The sequence below is a fragment of the Euprymna scolopes genome, chromosome 29 (assembly GCF_053919585.1).
Source record: "Euprymna scolopes isolate OS-2025 chromosome 29, ASM5391958v1, whole genome shotgun sequence".
Classification (NCBI taxonomy): Eukaryota; Metazoa; Mollusca; class Cephalopoda; order Sepiida; family Sepiolidae; genus Euprymna; species Euprymna scolopes.
Window position 1 is genome coordinate 52,375,009 of NC_136510.1, and position 18,687 is coordinate 52,393,695.

The 18,687-nt window shown below is 33.5% G+C and overlaps 1 protein-coding gene across 11 annotated transcripts in view; it reads right to left on the minus strand.

The window, feature by feature from the left end:
• The window catches only part of LOC145252653 (suppressor of tumorigenicity 7 protein homolog), a 292,187-nt gene that overhangs the window by 59,459 nt on the left and 214,041 nt on the right, over positions 1 to 18,687 (minus strand). For all 11 annotated transcript variants that reach the window (XM_080112408.1, XM_080112410.1, XM_080112414.1 and 8 more), the window contains exon 4: positions 16,472 to 16,642. In XM_080112408.1, the coding sequence (XP_079968534.1) occupies positions 16,472 to 16,642 (171 nt within the window). The remainder of the gene's footprint in view (positions 1 to 16,471; positions 16,643 to 18,687) is intronic.

Below are 18,687 nucleotides of genomic sequence, written 5' to 3' on the forward strand. Positions count from 1 at the left end.
TATGACCTCACTCAGATTGTTCAGGAACCTACCCGTGTGCCCGATAATGATGGCCAGTATGCGAGCCTACTAGACCTTTTTCTCACAACTTGCCCTGAACTATGTTCAGTTTCTGTTCTGTCGCCTCTTGGATCTTCCGACCACTCTGTTGTATCAATTAAGATAAAAATGAAATGTAATAAGTCCCCAGATGTACCTCTTCATCGTACAGTATATCGATACACTAAGGCTGACTGGGATAGCTTCCGTACATTTATATCTGATCTACCTCTGCATTCCATGTTTAAAAAGGATGTGTCCTCTATAGTATTAGACCTAACTGAATGGTTAATTGTAGGTATTGACCATTTCATACCCTCTAAAAAGTTTCAGCAAAAACCTAACAGCCAGCCATGGTTCTCTCCAGAATGTGCTGCTGCCATTGCGCACAGAAATCACTTTTTCCACTGCTTCAAACGTAATAGATGTATGGAAACTAAAGCCGTTTTCAGGACTGCCAGCAACCATTGTAAGAAAGTAATAAGGAACGCAAGAGAGTTGTATGCTCAATCTGTTAAGTCCAAAGTAGCTGAGCAGCGGCTTGGTTCCCACCAGTTTTGGCAAATAGCAAACAGAATCCTGAACAGAAGCGTGTGCTCCATCCCAACTATTATCAATGGACCTGAGGTAATCTCGTCAGCATCAGACAAAGCCAAACTCTTTGTCAAGAACTTTGCAGCAAATTCTACCCTTTGCGACCAAGACCGCCAACCCCCAATATTTCCTCCTGTATCAGAAAACACGCTATGTGATATACGTATATCTGTACGTGATGTTGCGAAGCTAATCAAAAATCTTGATTCGAGTAAAGCAACTGGCCCTGATGGTATTCCAATTATAGTACTCAAAAAACTTCAACCTGAATTAGCGCCCATACTTACAAAACTGTTTAAACGTTGTCTTAAGGAGAATAGTTTCCCATCTCCCTGGAAAACCTCATCAGTATGCCCTGTATTTAAGAATTCAGGTGATCGCTCATCCCCCTCTCAGTACAGGCCAATAAGTCTCCTGTGCGTCATGAGTAAGTTGCTAGAATCTGTGTTAAATACAGAAGTAATCAAACATCTCAACAAAAATAACCTTCTTAGTGACACTCAATATGGTTTCCGTTCTGCTAGATCTACAGCAGATGTCATTACAGTTATATCGCATAGGATTAGCAAATCTCTCGACGGTGGCAATCTTTCTAGAGCAATTGCTCTTGACATATCTAAAGCCTTTGATAGGGTATGGCATAAAGGTTTACTTCATAAGATCGCTAGCTATGGTATAGCTGGAAAAGTCTTCTCAATTATTAAATCATTTCTTTCTGATAGGTTCATAAGAGTAGTAGTTGAGGGGCAAAAATCAGAAGCTCACAGTATTAATGCCGGTGTCCCTCAGGGATCCATCCTGGGCCCAACTCTTTTCCTGATCTACATTAATGATCTTCCAAATCATATCCTTACATCATTTGTAGACATTTATGCTGACGACACTACCATTTATGGTACCACATCTAAGACAGTAAACGACCAAGTTCTCTCCAATTCTCTCTCCTCTGATCTTGAGCACGTAGTACAATGGGGAAAGGAGTGGCTGGTTACTTTTAATGCATCTAAAACCAAGCTTCTCTCTTTACATCATCAACATTCTAATCCACATTTGTCATCAATTGAAATGAATGGCTCTCGTCTTCAGGAGGCCTCAAGTTTTGACAAGCTTCTGGGCTTGACCATTACTCCTGATCTTAAATGGAACACGTATATCAAATCTGTTGCCAAGGCCGCTGGAAAAATGGTGGGATCTTTCTATCGATCCAGTAGATATCTCACTGCTGATGCTATTCTCTACCTATATAAGAGCCAGGTACGTCCAAGGATGGAATACTGTTGCCACATCTGGGCAGGAGCTGCTAGAAAGGACTTGTCCTGCCTTGATAGAGTTCAAAATAGACTTCGTAGCCTCGTAGGAGATGTCCTTTTCTCCTCCTTGCAACCTCTATCTCACAGAAGAGATGTTGCGAGTTTGTCTCTGATGTATCGTTATTTTCATGGAAAGTGTTCAACTGAGCTTCAATCTTTGGTCCCCCCTCGCCAAACTTTCACAAGAAACACTCGTTTAGCTGTAAACACTATCAATAATTTCCCCCACTCTTTATCTGTGGCTAAACCTAAACGTAGATTCCATGAACAAAGCTTCTTTCTTAGAACTGCACGCCTGTGGAATTGTCTTCCGTTTTCCTGCTTTCCGGCTGACTACAATATGGTTGTGTTCAAGTCTAAAGTAAATAAGTTCTTGATGAGCCGTTCCATATAAGTTATTAAATTTACCAAATTTTCATTACTAATGATTACTATATTGACCAATTTCTACTGTACACTCTTTAACCCTTATCCTTGAGTGGCCTCTGGGCCTTGATAATGTGGTGATGCCTTTGTAAAAAAAAAAAAAAAAAAAAAAAAAAAAAGTATATTTCGTTTGTACTGTATTTCCTGTTCACTTTTTATAATTTTACTTAAAACAAATGTTAATATCAGAAATGATTATATATTACTCATCAAATATAATCCAAAAATTTCAAAATACATTAATCCATTTTGTAGAAGTGTTAGGCATGTACAAATAAAGGAAAATATCTTTCTCTCTATATTTTATAATTGCATTATTAAAACTTGCTTAAACTCTTTACTCTAATAGATTGAGACATTCTTGCTTACCAACTGTTATGATAGCTAAATAAACACAAAAAAATATCAATCTTCTTGCTACTAACTTGGAAGACTGCCATATTCCTTGAGGATTGGTTAAGGCGGTCAGGATGACTAAGTCTTATCAATTAGATATGAACAACAAGGAATAAAAATATTTTTTACACACGAGAAAAAAAGTGAAAAATCTGTAATAAAAAATAACTGATGCTGATGAAACTTTTGATTATGGCAAAATATTAGTCTTATATAGAATTGAGATATATATATATATATATATATGAGCCACTCACACACACAGAAGATCATAACATCGGTATCATCAATTTTAAATCCAAACAAAGAGGAATCTGTAATTGGTCTCCTTTACTGGATTTTCTTCAGCCTCTATGTTTGCCTCCTCGGAAAACCAATTGATTGGATTTGAAAGCAACAGTACCAATGTTATTATAATCTTCTGTAACACACATAAATATGTTCTTATTAAAAAATTTATTTTTATAATTGAGCATCCTGCTGGGATTCTCTCTCACTAACCTTTTTATTTTATAACATATATATATATATATATATATATATATATACACACACACACACACACACACACGGAGGAAAGACACTAGCCTACAAAGTCAAGTGTGGCATTGTGACTAGGTTCAAATCTCCTGACCAACAATAATTATCACTTCATACACTGAAGATTGCATAAGCATAGTGTCTGTAGGTATAAAAACTTAATATTTATTTTAAAATATTATAGTTATAAAGCCCCTTTAAGGAATTAAAGTTGAGCCTTATTTAGTAAATAAGGAAAAAGTGTCTTTTTATCAATTAAAGTTGTTTGCTTTTCAAATTTCTGTTTATTGCATTACTATACTTTTTTTTCTGAAGGAGAATTTTTTTTGAGGAAACCATACAAAAAAGATTCAGGATTGACAGTCAACTGTCGGATGAGCTTTTGTGGAAATTCCAAAGTTTTTGTTTTGCAAAGATGAGTAAGGTAGATAAAATGTTAGCCAATGAAATGTAGCATCATGCTGTTCATTCATATATGTCCTCTTGTTACATGTTAACAATCACAAAACTTTTACTTTGAAATAAATGGTCTATAAAAAATAGAAAGTACATATAAAAACATATTTTAAGTATGAAAATATTTTATATTACATCATATCGTGGTAGGATATGTTAAATATTATTGTTATATCATGCATTGTTATGGGAAATATATCCTGCATTGTTATGGGAAATATACCATGCATTGTTATGGGAAATATACCATGCATTGTTATGGGAAATATACCATGCATTGTTATGGGAAATATACCATGCATTGTTATGGGAAATATATCCTGCATTGTTATGGGAAATATACCATGCATTGTTATGGGAAATATACCATGCATTGTTATGGGAAATATACCATGCATTGTTATGGGAAATATACCATGCATTGTTATGGGAAATATATCCTGCATTGTTATGGGAAATATATCCTGCATTGTTATGGGAAATATATCCTGCATTTTTCTCTCTAAATAAAAGTACTCCTAACACTCCCAGTCAACACCAGGAGCTATTCTGCATTTTGGACAGATATGGGGTTGCACCCTTATTCTCTGGCTCATATACTTACATACATAACAATTTTTCTATTTCTCCAATTCCAAAAATCAGGATTTCCCCTTTCTCACATACCACAAAATCTCATTGGCTGAGAATTGACTATTTGTTCAATCAAGAATATATATCTCCCTACAAAAACGAATGCTCCAGAGATTTACAAACATGGCTTCTCTCTATACAACCATTTTAAATAAAATACCTCAAATATAAACATTTTTACACATTGAAACATACTCATAAGCGAAAACTGCTTTTATTTGCACATTAAATATACATGTTAACTTTTCTCATACAGCTACGCTTCCATTATTTCTTCTTCCTTTACTAAAAAGCTATATAAACCTTTCTTTTAAGTACGATTGACTAAAATTCTTTCTTTATATGTTAGATAAAAAATTAAAGCAACCGTTTACACGATTATTACAGTCGAGATGTGGATTTTGTGCCTTTAAACTATCTAAACCGTTTTAATTCTTCCTTTTCTAACATCCAGATAAAGCTTTATTTTTTTTCTTAAAGTACAACTGACAAAAATTCATTCATTTTCTTTCACCATCAACTGGGCCGTTCTTTGCAAAGAGGGATTACATTTTTGAAAATTCATTCACGCCTCGCAATACACATTTTAAAGCCGTTATTTTGAAGGCCCGTAATGTCCTAAGTTCACAGTCGACTAAAGCATTTCCCTTTTTTAATCTCCTTTTCCTCTTAGCGTCACACATTCAAGCCTGCCTACTGCTGCTATTTTTTTTTGCGCTCGCACAGGTACTCGCTGATATTTACATTTTTTTAAGGAGGTTTGCATCATTTTAAAAAAATTTTCCTTATGGCTCACACGGGTAATAATTATGATTACATGTTTTGTTTTTATTTTTGAACACAAATAGGCCACAAAGCAAAATAAATTGTTTTTGCCTAATTCCCTCCAATTGTATTTTCTTTTGGTAAATATATTGAAAAATGTTTGTGCGTACTTTAAACACTTATAACTAATATTAAATGTTTTGTTTTTAAACAAAAATAGGTTACAAAACAAAATAACTTTTTTTTTTTGCCTAATTTTCCAATTTTTTTTCTTTTAGGTATATATATTGAAAAATGTCTGAACAATATTTCTTTTGAAATTATAAAAAAAAATTCCGTTTCTGTTGTCTAACATTAAAATTCAAAAAGGTTTACATTGTTTCCAATTATAAAGTGTTATAAACAAAATTCTGTATATATTGTTTAAAATCAATAATAATTGTTTACTATTAAAGTAAAAGTTCTGTTTATATTGTTTCTTTTTTCTGCTTATTTAAAATTGTCACTTTCTGATATACCGTTTGACTACAGGAATTAAGTTCCTTTTATGTGAGAGAGAGTTTGATAGTATTATACCACTTAAACTTCAGTCTTGCCAACAAAAATACCATAACCTGAACCATACTGTGCTCGCCAGATTAGTACGCACGAACCAACTGAAATTGCAACCACTAAATTTGTTCATTCATAGTATTTGCACATGGAAGTCTTGACAGCGATTATCAAAGTTACATTCCAAGCAAAATTTGTGACAACCCCACACTCAATCACAAGCCGTCCTTAACATGAGGAGATCGGGGGGTTGGGCAACAACAGCCGTACTTTAATTTTTTTATGTAGTGGGTATGCTATCACCGGGCAACATCGGTTAACGGGTCCTGCTAGTAGGAAATAGTGAAATAAGGAAACAAAAATAATGTTACATACTTTACAAGTTTATTTATATCAAGTTGTAAGTTATGAAAATATATATGAAAATTATACAAAATTTTCCATGTTTCATCTGCTTACGGGAATGAAGTATGGAAATTCTATGTAGGTTAATTGCAATGTATATATGTGTGTGTGTGTGTGTGTGTATAAAAACAGCACAAAATTTTTTAAATAAATTTTTTTTTACAATACTAACACTGTTGTTGATGACGACGATGATGATGATGATGCATCTCACAATTTTAGAAATGAAAAACAAATACATTCAAAGAAGACAGATTTCACCAGGCTTGAGCTGTACACGACTCAGAATTTTTTAAATATGAAGTTTGTTTACAACACTCACACTGTTGCTGATGATGACGACAATAATGATGATGCATCTCACAAATTATTTTAAATATATATATATATATATATATATATATATATATATATATAAATAATATAAAGCTGAATGTGTGTGTGTGTGTGTGGTCACGAATAGGCTCCTATATGGTTGACTATTTTAAAAAACTAATTACATATAATGATAGAAGATGTATCAAGGATAAGGAATGGGTATGTTTGATCTGGCAGAATGGTGGTTCATTAAAGTTTTGGGGTCTGCGTTCGCGCCTGGCCCCCAAAGTATGGAAATAAAAAATGAAAAAAAAATTTTTTACAAGGGTTTTTGATATAGATGTACATAAGAATACTTTGGTAAGTATGTTTCAACTTAAATAAGGATGGTATAATAAAATTGTGGGGTCTGCGTTCGCACCTGTACTCCATGGAAATATGGCACAAACTTTAACAAAGACTTTTCATATCTATTTGCATAAGTATTCTTTGATAACCTTAACTTTAATCTTAATTCACGTTAGCTTTTATTTATTTTTTTGAGTTGAATCATATTGTGTCAAATAAATTCACCTCATAAATTCACGTTCTTATTAAAGTGAAAGCCAAAAAAAAGTCAGAACTTTAGACAATTCTCAACACAAATTTTGCATAACTGTTTTTTTCCTTCTCCACTTGCACGTGACACTCTTTTGAAAATAGATAAATAATAAGAACGTTACTTGTTATCGTGTCAAAAGAAGGAAAAAATCCTGCTCACGTGATTACGTGTCTTTAAAAACATTTCCATAATCTTTTTATTTTTATTTATATATCTGTTTTAGCTTTTTTTTTGTCAGTGTACTAGAAGGAATTCAGTTGATTACAAACCTTTCTGCATGTTCTTTACATTACAATAGTACAACCCTGAATCCGACGGCGCAATACTACACCATTCAATACTGTAAAACTGAAACGAAGCTGTTCTGCTTGAAAAGGGAGCCATTTTCTTCTTATTCATATCGATTCTTTGCTTTAAAAAACTAAAGTAATTACGTGTTTACTTTTTTAATATCCCATTTTGCCGTTTTGGATTATTTTACTAAAGTAAGTAAAGCTTCATTATTTTTCAAAACTGCTTTTGTTTCTTGTTTTTTGATATTTCGTCGATATTATTTAGTAAGAGTGTTTAGCAGAAAAGACAACAAACGACTACCCGAAAAAATAAATATACAAGAAATAAATGTTACCATAGTCAACGATTTGACCTTTGAGAACTCTACCAAACTCCTCCGACAATTTTGGGTCTAAACACTTGAAATTTTAGATATAGGTTCTTTGGACATGGATCTAACTTAACTTGATTTGAGCTCAAAACAATAAATGTTAAGGGGTCATAATAGGGGTCAAAGTTTAAAAAGATTGACCTCTGCGGTCTCTACCAAATTACTCAGACAATTTCTTGTTTAAACATTTGAAATTTGACATAAAGGGTATTCAAAGATAGGGCAAGCTTTTTAATCGGTTTGGGTCGAAAATCTGAGCTACAAATATATGAATCTATGTATGTATGTTAACATGTCTGCCTAAAACTTTCAACAGAGGCGACAGATTTTCACAAGATCAGTATCATTTGAAGCTCGACACTTCAGAGGACAAATTTCCGAAAAATTGGCTAAAAGCATTAATTTCTTCACCCTCAATTGGGCACTTTTCTACAGGGAGGGGTCGCTTTTTTCGTCAATATTTTCGAAAGTCATCCTCTCTTTTCGATTGTCCAGCTTTAATTTAAACCTACGTTACTTCTGGTTTGGTGGTGGTCATAACAGCAAAGATGTTACGTTTTTTTCACATTATTTTCCTCCTTCGTGGTATGGGTTCGAGCCTGCCTTCCTACTACCACATTTTTTTTTTGCTCGACACACACCTTCTAACATTCAGGCAATAGCAGATACCCATGCTAGTAGATATATATATATATATATATATATATATATATATTCAGGATAATGATTAATAATTGTAAATTATGAATCAGTTTCAAGAGGAGAAACAAAACAAAATCAAATTTCGGAAACGATATTCATTTTATTAATATTGACAAATGATATTGACAATAATTGACAATGAATGTTTTTTGGAATATTGTTTCCTTTTTTTTTTTTTTTTTTTTTTACAAAGGCATCACCACATTATCAAGGCCCAGAGGCCACTCAAGGATAAGGGTTAAAGAGTGTACAGTAGAAGTTGGTCAATATAGTAATCATTAGTAATGAAAATTTGGTAAATTTAATAACTTATATGGAACGGCTCATCAAGAACTTATTTACCTTAGACTTGAACACAACCATATTGTAGTCAGCCGGAAAGCAGGAAAACGGAAGACAATTCCACAGGCGTGCAGTTCTAAGAAAGAAGCTTTGTTCATGGAATCTATGTTTAGGTTTAGGCACAGATAAAGAGTGGGGGAAATTATTGATAGTGTTTACAGCTAGACGAGTGTTTCTTGTGAAAGTTTGGCGAGGGGGGACCATAGATTGAAGCTCAGTTGAACACTTTCCATGAAAATAACGATACATCAGAGACAAACTCGTAACATCTCTTCTGTGAGATAAAGGTTGTAAGGAGGAGAAAAGGACATCTCCTACGAGGCTACGAAGTCTATTTTGAACTCTATCAAGGCAGGACAAGTCCTTTCTAGCAGCTCCTGCCCAGATGTGGCAACAGTATTCCATCCTTGGACGTACCTGGCTCTTATATAGATAGAGAATAGCATCAGCAGTGAGATATCTACTGGATCGATAGAAAGATCCCACCATTTTTCCAGCGGCCTTTGCAACAGATTTGATATACGTGTTCCATTTAAGATCAGGAGTAATGGTCAAGCCCAGAAGCTTGTCAAAACTTGAGGCCTCCTGAAGACGAGAGCCATTCATTTCAATTGATGACAAATGTGGATTAAAATGTTGATGATGTAAAGAGAGAAGCTTGGTTTTAGATGCATTAAAAGTAACCAGCCACTCCTTTCCCCATTGTACTACATGCTCAAGATCAGAGGAGAGAGAATTGGAGAGTACTTGCTCGTTTACTGTCTTAGATGTGGTACCATAAATGGTAGTGTCGTCAGCATAAATGTCTACAAATGATGTAAGGATATGATTTGGAAGATCATTAATGTAGATCAGGAAAAGAGTTGGGCCCAGGATGGATCCCTGAGGGACACCGGCATTAATACTGTGAGCTTCTGATTTTTGCCCCTCAACTACTACTCTTATGAACCTATCAGAAAGAAATGATTTAATAATTGAGAAGACTTTTCCAGCTATACCATAGCTAGCGATCTTATGAAGTAAACCTTTATGCCATACCCTATCAAAGGCTTTAGATATGTCAAGAGCAATTGCCCTAGAAAGATTGCCACCGTCGAGAGATTTGCTAATCCTATGCGATATAACTGTAAGGACATATGCTGTAGATCTAGCAGAACGGAAACCATATTGAGTGTCACTAAGAAGGTTATTTTTGTTGAGATGTTTGATTACTTCTGTATTTAACACAGATTCTAGCAACTTACTCATGACGCACAGGAGACTTATTGGCCTGTACTGAGAGGGGGATGAGCGATCACCTGAATTCTTAAATACAGGGCATACTGATGAGATTTTCCAGGGAGATGGGAAACTATTCTCCTTAAGACAACGTTTAAACAGTTTTGTAAGTATGGGCGCTAGTTCAGGTTGAAGTTTTTTGAGTACTATAATTGGAATACCATCAGGGCCAGTTGCTTTACTCGAATCAAGGTTTTTGATTAGCTTGGCAACATCACGTACAGATATACGTATATCACATAGCGTGTTTTCTGATACAGGAGGAAATATTGGGGGTTGGCGGTCTTGGTCGCAAAGGGTAGAATTAGCTGCAAAGTTCTTGACAAAGAGTTTGGCTTTGTCTGATGCTGACGAGATTACCTCAGGTCCATTGATAATAGTTGGGATGGAGCACACGCTTCTGTTCAGGATTCTGTTTGCTATTTGCCAAAACTGGTGGGAACCAAGCCGCTGCTCAGCTACTTTGGACTTAACAGATTGAGCATACAACTCTCTTGCGTTCCTTATTACTTTCTTACAATGGTTGCTGGCAGTCCTGAAAACGGCTTTAGTTTCCATACATCTATTACGTTTGAAGCAGTGGAAAAAGTGATTTCTGTGCGCAATGGCAGCAGCACATTCTGGAGAGAACCATGGCTGGCTGTTAGGTTTTTGCTGAAACTTTTTAGAGGGTATGAAATGGTCAATACCTACAATTAACCATTCAGTTAGGTCTAATACTATAGAGGACACATCCTTTTTAAACATGGAATGCAGAGGTAGATCAGATATAAATGTACGGAAGCTATCCCAGTCAGCCTTAGTGTATCGATATACTGTACGATGAAGTGGTACGTCTGGGGACTTATTACATTTCATTTTTATCTTAATTGATACAACAGAGTGGTCGGAAGATCCAAGAGGCGACAGAACAGAAACTGAACATAGTTCAGGGCAAGTTGTGAGAAAAAGGTCTAGTAGGCTCGCATACTGGCCGTCATTATCGGGCACACGGGTAGGTTCCTGAACAATCTGAGTGAGGTCATAGGCAATGGAGAAATCATGACAGAACCTCCCCTCATCATCGGTCTTGTTTGAGTGGGTCAACCATTCGACGTTGTGAACATTGAAGTCTCCACATACGTGAATGTTAGCTGAAGGATAAGTAGAAAGGACTTGGTCAATTTTCTCAGATATGCTTTGAAAGATAGTAACTCCGCTGTTGTGGGGGCGATAGAGAGTAAATATAAATGCAGTAGTGTGAGCTAAAGCAACCCGGAAGCACATATAGGGTAAGTTAGGATCTTCCCTGGAGATGTCCCTCCCACATGGAAAGCTATCTTTAATATAGGCACATATTCCATGCCCATGGCGATCTTGGGGGTCAGATTTAGAAGTTAAGTTAGAGTATCCTGTAATTGCAAACTCATCTAGAGAAATAGCCTGTCCAATGCCAGTTTCACTTAAAAATAAAAGGTCTGGTTTAGTCTCCTGTAATTGGGTTTCAACCTCTGGAAGGTTAGAACGTAGACCCCTGATGTTGGAGAAGGAGACATGGTAGTAGGGGTCTACGTTGGAAGTTGGAGAACCGGGTTTAATCGTGTATTTTTTCTTGAAACTTGTCATGATGAAATTTTGGAATTTGTGGACTAGGTCGACAGATTTACTTAGAGCAGGACAGAGAGGGGAAACTAAGAGAGAAAAAGAAACGAAGAATTTTTTTTTTTTTTTGTACCACATGATAAGGTAAAGCCATAACAATTACCCACTAGTATGGCATCGAGAGGCCCCACCAGAAGCTACTGCATGGTCCAGATTCCATTCACCAAATGGCAATACAGCAGCCCCAGTACTTTGCACCTGCTGATAGGACAGCCTCCTTAGTGGTTAATCCAAGGTTCGGGTCCCTGACTATCAGGCGGATAACGTCAGCCCAGACAAAACGTTTACCTCCAGCACCCTTACTAGTGACATGGCTACAAGGATAGACATAGAAACAGAAAATTTCCACCAACTCTGCCAACTGTTCGCGCAAAAATACTGCCAACCTAGAAAACAGCTTTTTCTTCTCCCTTTGTCAGAAAAATCACTCATTTAAAAAATGAGGACTGAGGGACAAATAAGAAGAAGCGAGAGTAACAGGAGCTGCCGATAACGCATCCACAATGCGTTTTCTACTCTCCATTAAAAAAAAAAAAAAAATAAATAAATAAATAAATAAAAAATAAAAAATAACTATTAAGTATTAAAAGTCCAACGGACCTGTTTAAGGGAAAGTATGGTGATAGATTCCCCTCCCACGAACTAAAAATGAGTACAATTAGGTAATCTATTTTTGCAATCAACTCGGTAGATAAATAAACATTTATGGACGAGAGAAAAAAAAAAAAAAAAAAAAAAAAAAAAGAAGCTAGCATTTAATACAACAGAAATACATAAATTAAATACTGAAATAAAATGTAGTTATTAATATTTGAATCTTAAAATAAAAAGTGCGAATTAGTAGAGAAAAAAATCACTTATCACAACAACGCATTCCGTCTCCAAACTAGTGAAGAATTTAACTTTTAATAGCGTTCAGAAGATTTTTTTTTTTTTTTTTTAAATTAACCGTTAAGAGAAAGCGTGATTTTATTCTGAACTTTAACTAATCGCGTTTTAAGCAACTTATGATATAAAACAAAATCGGATCGGGGGGGGGTTCTTCCGAAGTTAGTTGGTGACGTTATAAGTAATTGCGAGATAAGATGGGAGCCAGAAATTAGGGGTGGGGGACTGAAAATGATAATATAATGGATTGATTATACAATATTTAAGATCAACTTGGTAGATAAACATTTATGGACGAGAAAAAAAAAAAAAAAAAAAAAAAAGAAGCTAGCATTTAATACAACAGAAATACATAAATTAAATACTGAAATAAAATGTAGTTATTAATATTTGAATCTTAAAATAAAAAGTGCGAATTAGTAGAGAAAAAAATCACTTATCACAACAACGCATTCCGTAAGACACCAAAATAAAATAGCATTTTTGTAATAAGTAAGGTAGATGAATCTGAAAATAGAAAACATTAAAAAATTTTATGCAAATTGTGTATGAAAAGAATTTTATGCAAATTGTGTATGAAAAGCATTTTATGCAAATTGTGTATGAAAAGCATTTTATGCAAATTGTGTATGAAAAGCATTTTATGCAAATTGTGTATGAAAAGCATTTTATGCAAATTGTGTATGAAAAGCATTTTATGCAAATTGTGTATGAAAAGCATTTTATGCAAATTGTGTATGAAAAGCATTTTATGCAAATTGTGTATGAAAATTTTTTTAAATAGGATGAATATTATGTAATATAAACAAATTGGATATAAATCTTTCTTCAAAGTCTCACTTTCCAATTTGTTTATATTACATAATATTCATCCTATTTAGAAATTATATTAGTTTGGCATAAAGCACTCAGTCTAAGTCGACAGGCTAACGTCAAGTAGATTATATATTTATCTTCTAAACAATTCGTAGAAAGTACTAGGAGAGACAAAGCCATAATCAATTCTTATATGACATCTAATAAAAGACTTGTTTGTTCAAGCATATGAAAAACAATACTTGTGGTGATTCTCACTAGTCACCTTCAATTAAATTTGTGTGCATGTAAACATTTTTTTTTTTCATGTCAATCCAACTTTAAATTGTGTATCTACCATACAAACCGTTTCTGAACAACAAAAAAGAAAAAAATATCAACAAATTTTTTTTTTTCCTGATCTCATTTTCAAGAAAGCTACAGCATCTGCAAGGTTAAAAAGTCTTAACGTTTATGGTTGGAAATCACATCAGTTTTACTGATAACTCTTTATCAAATTACTGTTTTTTCTTTGAATATGTTGGTATTTTTATTAGTTTTTTATAATCTTTTTACTAACTTGAAAAACTTGATAGATTTTATATTTACATCTCACAACAAATGAGAGAATTCAAGACAACATAACTTGCTCAAATGTGACTCAATAAAGAAATTCCTTTACAGAAACAACTAATAAAAAATTTCACATCTTTATATGAAACAATAGTGAGAATGTTTATTAATGGACCAAGAGACTAGAGTTCAATCCTCAATCATATCGAAGACTCAAAAATGGTGCTGGATGCCTTCTTGCTAAACACTCAGCATTATAAAAGTGAGTATCAAGGGTAAGTAAAATAATTCAGAGAAAAGAGTGGCAGCCTCCCCTACATCTCCATGTAATAGCTAATGAAAAGGGAGCCTTTTGGTTAACAGACAACCTACTACTCCTATAAAACAAAACAAAAATAAAATAAACAAACAAAAAAAGATAAAGTTAACTGCCTCTGGCTCCACACATTTCCCTGAGAAACATTTAGAGAACATTACAATTGCATACAGGGAGTCGTTCAGGTGAACTTTTTGTATGTGTTCTTGCATCTCACCAAATATTTTTTGTTCTTGTTTGTCAGTCCTGCTTCAGTGTAATCTGTCACATTTAAGTTGTAAATAGTTTTTTCATCACAATGACAAGTGAATTATTAGATGGATCTGCAGTATGAAATCTGCGCAACCCATTAGGTTGAAGGATTTACTGAAAACATTAAATTTTCATCACATAGACGTCATTCTTTGGACCAATCTGTTATGCAACTACGATCATGTGGAGCATTCATTCTTCTGGATATTGCAGACACATGGGTATCTGGAATTGCTGAAACTTGTGCATGAAATATTCTTTCCATGTTTAGGTTGATACATCAATCAGTAACCTCTCCCTCTTGGAAAATGTGCAAAAAAGATTTTCTAACTTAAACCATCCTGCACTATCTACTAATCTCCAGCCCCTATCACAATGCTGCAGTGCTGCATGCCTGTGCTTCCTTTACAAGGACTTCTATAGAATGTGCTTTGATTAACCTGTTACTTTTCTAGCCCTTCAGCAAAATAAAAACAAAAATACACTTGACTAGCAACAAAATTCCACTCCTTCACTCTAGGTCTTTATAAAAAAAAATGTTCTACTTAACATGGAATTCTCTTCTTGCACTATTTCCCAAGCATACCAACATGCATAAATTTAAATGTAATGTAATGATCTTGCTACCTTCAACTCCCCATTCAGGTTTCCCTTTCTATAAATCTGATCCCTGTCACAACTAAACCCTTGACAATATAGTAATAAAAACAGGATGCAGACTAACTATTGAAAAGGAAATTGTAAATATTTGGTAAGAAGTAAAATGGGAAGATCTGTATTATTCAGACTAATGTTTTCATCTTGAATGATATTCGCACGATTTGGCCAATGTAATCTCCGACCTTCTTTAAGTGAATCTTGTTGAACCCTGGAATCTTTTTGCTGATCTCTTAATCTGCACAGAATTTTAAACAAAATCCATATTATTTAATACTAATTATCGATCCTATTTCTAAACATAATGGACATAGTTTTCTGTCAGAACGTTGTCTCCACAAATCTAGATATTTGCATTTCAGGTGGATTAACCATTTATTAATGTCTTGCAGATGTCAAATAATCTTTATACTGTCTTCTACTTATTTTAGTAGATGACATCCAATGCATATGAAGACAAAGAAATAAAATCCACAAAATTTTAATTACACTTAATGGAATTTTTTTCAAACATAATCCAAGAAATAAAGAATATTTTAACATTCTGTGTCATTAAAGTAGGAAAAAAGCCTTTGTGAAACAAACTTTGATCCACTCAGCTTTAGTATAATAATATTAAAAGATATATAAATTATTACTAATGAAAGAGGATTTCTTAGGTTGGAGCTTGGCCTTTTGAAAATTTCAGAGCTGGAGTTGAAAATTTGAACTATTGAATTTTATGTTCATCCGATAGCATGCTCCAAACACATGTATAAACTGCATAAAGAAGGTAAAAAAGAAGAGTTGCTCAAGAAAATTGGGTTTAGTAGTTTGGTGTTAAAGTGATTGATACGGGCAAATTTTCAATAAAGTTGTAAATTGGATTAGTTTACTTTGTGTATTAGTTCAGAGCAGCCTTTCCATGGAAACAATGAGACGTCCTGTAGTTATAGGTACCGTCTGCTCTTAACTCTCTAGCACTTTAATTTTGGCTCTGTATCCCCCTTGTGAGCAAAATTCTAACCAAGGGAAGATAAGGCTTATAGAAAAAATATAGGTTGAGTGTAACTGATTTATTACAAATCTCTAATCGATTTAACTAATCAAGACATAGTATTTATATATAGGCTTTTTCTAGATGACCTGAGTGTCTTACACATTTCTTTTTTCCATAAAATGGCCTTATGAAGTTTTTATTTTTATTAAAAATGAAAAAAAAATGCTAGGTACTTATAGTGATTAAAAAAAGTTTTAAATTTATTTTTACACAAACCATCCACAAATTTAAGACGGAAAAACAACAAAAAAAAAAAAAAAAAAAAAAAAAAAAATGACTTATGACTTACTTTCATATTCTTGTTTTCCAGCATCACTATCACATGTGAAAAATGTTTGATGATCTTGTGCGGACAGATTCATGTCATAGTAGGTCAAAGGTTCCTTCTCTGTCTCCCAGGTAAAACGCTGATATTCTGCTCCACGAAGAAGGTTCAAAGGGTTCCGCCAAACTTTACATTCTAGGAAAAAAAAAAAAAAAGAAAGTATTCCAGCAAAATTTTAAAATTAAAGTTTTAAATAATAAAAAAGCGAAACACTTAACAATCAATTTTTATTATTTGATGAAACACAAAATTGACATCTCAATAAAGATTAAATTCTTAGACTAAAAAAACTATTTTTCTTTTTCCAATATAGAAAGCCATTTTCACTTTATAAATTTAAAAAGTTTCAAAAACAGCTTATTTTGAAATATGCATGTTTTGTTGATAACAATGATATTAGTTGCATAAAATTTGATTAGAATGTACGCTTTATATAATTTGGTTTATTCTGATCACTGCTCTCATCTTCGATGTTATTCTCACATTTCAACTAATGTAACTTCTGACCTCCAGATGTATCTTTTCAGACTCGGGAATCTATACAGAATTTTGAATGGAACCCTTTATCTTATACATGGTAACTCAGTCTTGTCCCTTCAGCCATGACTGGGTAGAAGTCTTAATTTGTAATTATATTCTTAGTATTGCCCACACTGAGGATTGAAACTTCATCCTCCAGCTGATTATCACTTAGAACTGATTATAACTTAGCACTTATATTCATTACACCATGTTTGAAAGATGCACCTAAAGAAAGTTGAAGGTTACATTGGCCAAAACGTTGAGAATAACAGCCAAGATGAGAAGAGCAGGTCAAATAAAGCAAATACAAATCAATCCTCATCTGAAATTCTTCAAAACAGAGGATGTATGTTTTTATATGAGTAATAAAATAAACTTATTTTGGTATCGACAAAGATTTTCAGTTTAGTGAATGCTTTCCCTTCTACACTTACCTTTCATTAATCAGAAAACAAATAAACTTGATTTTATATTTTATTCACAAAAATACAAGAAGCTTCCTTTTATGCAATTCACTTTGTCAACAAGAAAATTGAATAATTTCTTTACAGTAAAGATAAATCAATGACAATTTATTTTTAATATTTAATCATCAGTTCACTGCTTCAGTTATTATTCTTATACACTTAAGAGTTTACAAACATTAAATTTATGCAATTTTAATTTCACCAGTTCTTCAGATGTCAGAACAATTTAAGTGTCATACTAAGCTTGGCTGCCACATTTTTCCTGAATAATGCAAAAGAAAATTGTAAGTTTAATGAAAGCATAAATACTTTTTAAAAAAGTTTCACCGGGTTCTTAGACATCCAAAAGAACTTGGGTCTTTGAGTTTTCTTACCAATGTAACACAAACATGCAAGTATAAAATATCCCTGGACAGCACCAGGTCAGGACCACTAGTAGATAAACAACATAAATGGGGAAAAGTGTTTAAACTATTTTATTTTGAGAAGCTGATCTCTAGAATAAAAACTCATTTACAATTAGTTAGTTCATTCTTATCTTTTTCTGTTTGCAAGATAAAAATAAAACCCAATTTCATTTTATTCATGCGTAAATAAACCCAGCATTGAAGTATGAAAGTTTGTTATTACTTTCTTTAGCATTTTGTTTACCATCAAGCATTTGTTTCCATATAACTAATAAATATATTAAGGCAACAAACATTCCTTTAAATAAATATTCTTGTATAAAATTGACAGGAAATTATCAAAGTGTAGCATCTGTTTGTTCTTGGTCAGAGATGTTTTTCTAGACTAAAGCTATTTTTATTTTTGTCCCAACTCTTTTGAGAAGCTGGATTTTCATCACAAAAAAAAAAAAAATTTTTAATCGATTATGTGTCCAACTTTTTGTCTTTTGGGAGACAAGTAAATGGAAACAGACAAAATCTTCGGGGTTTTTTATTTTAGCATTTCACATGCTCCCACAAATACTCCTTTTTTACTTATTGAATAAAGGAAATTTAATATTGACATTTAAATGTTCTTTTTATTTATACATGTTTTCTAACGTTTTCAGATAATCATTCAAGGAATTATGTTCATAATTACCCATCTATATATAAAAGGCAAAATGTGTGTTAGTGTGCTTGTGTGTGTGTGTGTGTGTGTGTGTGTGTGTGTGTGTGTGTGTGTGTGTGTGTGTGTGTGTGT